Source organism: Salvia miltiorrhiza, chromosome 1 (genome assembly GCF_028751815.1).
Source record: "Salvia miltiorrhiza cultivar Shanhuang (shh) chromosome 1, IMPLAD_Smil_shh, whole genome shotgun sequence".
Classification (NCBI taxonomy): Eukaryota; Viridiplantae; Streptophyta; class Magnoliopsida; order Lamiales; family Lamiaceae; genus Salvia; species Salvia miltiorrhiza.
This window is the reverse complement of record NC_080387.1, coordinates 3,923,551-3,927,616: the sequence shown is the minus strand read 5'-3', so window position 1 is coordinate 3,927,616 and position 4,066 is coordinate 3,923,551. Positions and strand designations below refer to the sequence as shown.

The 4,066-nt window shown below is 42.3% G+C and overlaps 1 protein-coding gene across 1 annotated transcript; it reads left to right on the top strand.

Moving 5' to 3' along the window:
• Positions 1 to 299: 299 nt before the first annotated feature.
• Positions 300 to 3,560, top strand: LOC131007322 (isoamylase 2, chloroplastic). Its single transcript, XM_057934460.1, has one exon. It carries the CDS (start codon positions 782 to 784, stop codon positions 3,308 to 3,310), a length of 2,529 nt encoding a protein of 842 aa, XP_057790443.1. The 5' UTR covers positions 300 to 781; the 3' UTR covers positions 3,311 to 3,560.
• Positions 3,561 to 4,066: the final 506 nt, after the last annotated feature.

Here is a 4,066-nt window from a genome sequence, read left to right as displayed (position 1 = left end):
AGGGCACTTTTTCGTGGACAGAAGGAGTAGTATATAATACTCCCTCCGTCCGTGATATTGTTACCATATTTGCCATTTTGGTCCGTCCGTGATATCGTTTTTACTTTCATTTATAGAAGTAAGATGCACAAACTTTCACTCACAACAATAGTGAGACCTCAAACTCCACTCACTATAATATCAACTACTATCCATCACTTTTTTTAAAATCAGCATCATCCATAATGTGGAAACGATAATCCAGACGAAGGAAGTATAAATTTATTTAGCCTTTTCTTTTTCTTGAGAAAAAGCATTCAACCGAAAGGCCGAAACCATTGAAAATCAGCCTACGAATTATAGAAATTGCATTCTAACCCAAACTACCTCGAACTGCCATTTTTGACCCAAATGCCTAAATTGAGTTTTCGAAACCCTAATTCCTCCAATCACAATCAGTCATCAAATCAAGAGTGATAGAAAATCCTCCCAAATTCCACCTCAATCTCATCTTATCCTCTAACCACCGGCCACCGGTTTCCGTCAGCATTATCCTCGAGACTGCCACCGCCGCCGCCATGGACGGTGTGGAGATGAAATGGAAATTAACATGCACGCGGCCGTTCCTCCGCCGCAACGCCGCGGTTGCAGAAGCTTAATGCACCTATCTCCATTGTTGAGAGCATCCTTTTCCAGACAAAAATCTGTACGCGCAGTGCTATTTTAGTGAGAGAGAAGATTATTTTCGTTAGCTTGTTTATTTCAATTGCTTGATTTTATTACTATTTGAGTATATAGGAATATGGCTATGCTGCCAATTCCTTATGTGATGCGATCGCATGGTCTAAGCGCAGAGGCTTCTGAATCATCTAAGTTGTTCACCCGCAGTCGTAGATGCAATGTGATTTTCAATAAATTGGTTTTAAAACCGAAAACAGAATGCCTACAGCTCGTGAAACGTATCGAGAGGATTCATTGCGATCGTCAAAATCTGAAAGCATTGGCCACTTCAAATGTTTCTGCTGTAAAAACCTCTGAAAAATTAGCAACATATCGGTTTAGGACGGAGTGTGGCGGTCGATTGAAGGTAGAAGTGAAACAGAGGCCCAAAAACAAATATGGAGTTTATATTGAATTGGAGTCATTGCAGCTTCTTGTGGGTAAGGGAGAGCTAGTCATGGTCTGGGGGCTTTTCGCAGCTGATTCAACAAGTTTGATGCCGTTAGATTCCCAGCTATCGAGTGCTGATGGCCAATGTGAAACCCGATTCGTGGGAGGCACTGTTGAGTTGGATTTTGAGGCGGATTTAGCGCCATCCTATGTATCTTTTCTACTGAAGATGGACTCAGATTCTGAGTCGAAATTTATCAGAAACCACATGAACGTAAATTTCACAGTGCCAGTAGGTTTTGGTGCTGGACATCCTTCTCCATTGGGCGTTTCCTTTCTAAGCGATGGATCCGTGAACTTTGCTTTTTTCTCCCGCGATGTGGAAAGTGTTGCTCTGTGTCTGTATACAGAAGCAACAGCTGAGAAACCTGCTTTGGAGATTGATCTTGACCCGTACATCAACCGGTCAGGTGATGTTTGGCATGCTTTGATGTATAGTTCTGTGCCCTTTGTGAGTTATGGTTATCGGTGCAGAGGTGGTGTTGGAAACAAAGACCATCACGTCTTGTTGGATCCATACGCAACGGCTATTGAGGTGCTTGGTTTGAATCAGCCTAGGAAATGGCTTGGAAAGTTGTGTGTGGAGCCTGCATTTGATTGGAGGGGTGAAGTTCGCCCCAACTTACCGATGGAGAAGATGATTGTGTATAGACTGAATGTTGCACGTTTTACCGGAGACAAGTCCAGTAAGTTGTCTGGTGGTATAGGTGGAAGTTTCTCTGCTTTATCTGAGAAATTGCACCATTTTGAGGATCTTGGTGTCAATGCCATCTTGTTAGAACCAGTTTTCCCTTTTGATGAGCAAAATAGTCCCTATTTTCCCTGCCATTTCTTTTCTCCTGCAAGCTTGTATGGACCTTCTGGCGACCCGTTGAATGTTGCTAAGTCGATGAAGGAGATGGTCAAGAAGCTTCACGCCAGAGGAATCGAGGTTTTGCTTGAAGTTGTCTTCACACATACAGGTGAAGCTGGAGCACTAAAAGAGATTGACAGTTCTTATAATTGTAACATTCAAGAAGGAGAAGGATCAAAGTCTAGAAACGCGTTAAATTGCAATCACCCCATTGCCCAACAACTAATCTTAGAGAGTCTGCGTTATTGGGTGACTGAGTTTCATATTGATGGTTTCTGTTTCATCAATGCATCTTCTTTGACTAGAGGTCTCCACGGCAAGTTCCTCTCGCGCCCTCCTGTGGTTGAAGCGATTGCCCTCGACCCTTTACTTGCAAGAGTCAAGATAGTTGCAGACTCATGGGATCCACATGACATGGAGATGAAGGAAGTGAGGTTTCCTCATTGGCAGAGATGGGCAGAGATCAATTCAAAGTTCAGCACCGACGTGAAGAATTTCTTGAGGGGCCGTGGCCTCATTAGCGAACTTGCTACGCGTCTCTGTGGTAGTGGGGATCTGTTCTTGGCCGGACGAGGACCTGCATTCTCCTTCAACTATGTCACAAGAAACGCGGGGCTCACTCTACTGGACTTGGTCAGCTTCAGCTCTAGCAGTGAACTGGAATCAGAGTTGAGTTGGAATTGTGGAGAAGAAGGTGCCACGAACAAAAAGGTTGTGCTTGAGATGAGGCTTAAGCAAATCCGTAACCTCCTCTTCACGCTGTTCGTTTCTCTGGGCGTCCCCATGCTCAACATGGGAGACGAGTGTGGCCAATCCACCGGAGGCTCCCCCCATTATGCTGACCGGAAACCTCTGGACTGGAACGCTTTGGGTTCAGGGTTCGGTGCTCAGATCACTCAGTTCGTTTCGTTCCTGAGCTCGCTGAAGATGAGGCGAGGGGATCTTCTTCAGCGGAGGAGCTTCTTGGAGGAAGATAACATCGAATGGCATGGAAAGCAGCAATTCCCACCGAGATGGGATGATCCAACCTGCAAATTCTTAGCCATGACTCTGAAAGCTGATGCAGGATTGAGCTATGGTGACTTGTTTGTCGCCTTCAACGCGGCTGGTCAGCCAGAGAAAGTAGGTCTGCCGCCCCCTGCAGACGAGGAGACGAGTTGGGTTCTTCTGGTGGATACGGCGCTTCCCTTCCCGGGGTTTTTCAGTGAGGAAGGCCTTGTTGGATTTGACGGGAATGAGGCAGTGACATATGAGATGAAGTCTCATAGTTGCGTATTGTTTGAAGCTCGGAGGTTGAGCTTGTCTTGAGCTCTATACAATATATATATTTATTCTATAAGGGCTGTGTATACATAATCCCTATTTCTTACCTCGCTGCTGCAAATAAGGTTTGATCTGATGATTTTCTCAGTTGATGCCAGGATTCTTTCAGTCATACATGGGAAATTTCGAATTTCGTGGGATGCTGTCAAAATAAATGTATGCTGTGGGTTCATATTCATTTGGACTTTGGACTCTATTATTTATTTATTTATTGGAATTCATTTGCTTCCTACTATTCATTTCTACCTAACATTTTCGTAAAGTTTCATCTCTATTTCTTCTGCTATTTCTTCTTCTAATATTTCATGCATTTCCCTGTTGCATATGAAAAATAAATGCGTGGTTCTCTATAATAAAGAAAATAAACAAAAACAAAAATTAAAAACATATAAACTTCGATTAAACATAAAAAATTGTGCAGCCAATGCGTGGATTGATTCAAGTTTTGCTCTATAAATATTTTTCTTTATTTTTAGATATTTGTTCTAGGAGATGCTTTGGCTATATTTTATGGCTCTATAAGATTTATTTTGTTATTTATGTTGTCTTTTCTAGTTTTAGGTTATTTAATGTGGTAGCTCTATAAATATTTTTCTTTATTTTTAGATATTTGTTCTAGGAGATGCTTTGGCTATATTTTATGGCTCTATAAGATTTATTTTGTTATTTATGTTGTCTTTTCTAGTTTTAGGTTATTTAATGTGGTAATTCTATGAGCGGATTTTGAAAATACCCACTTTT

Bases quoted from the DNA above. Each gene is read 5' to 3' on its own strand.
- LOC131007322 (XM_057934460.1), top strand. From the start codon at position 782: ATGGCTATGCTGCCAATTCCTTATGTGATGCGATCGCATGGTCTAAGC.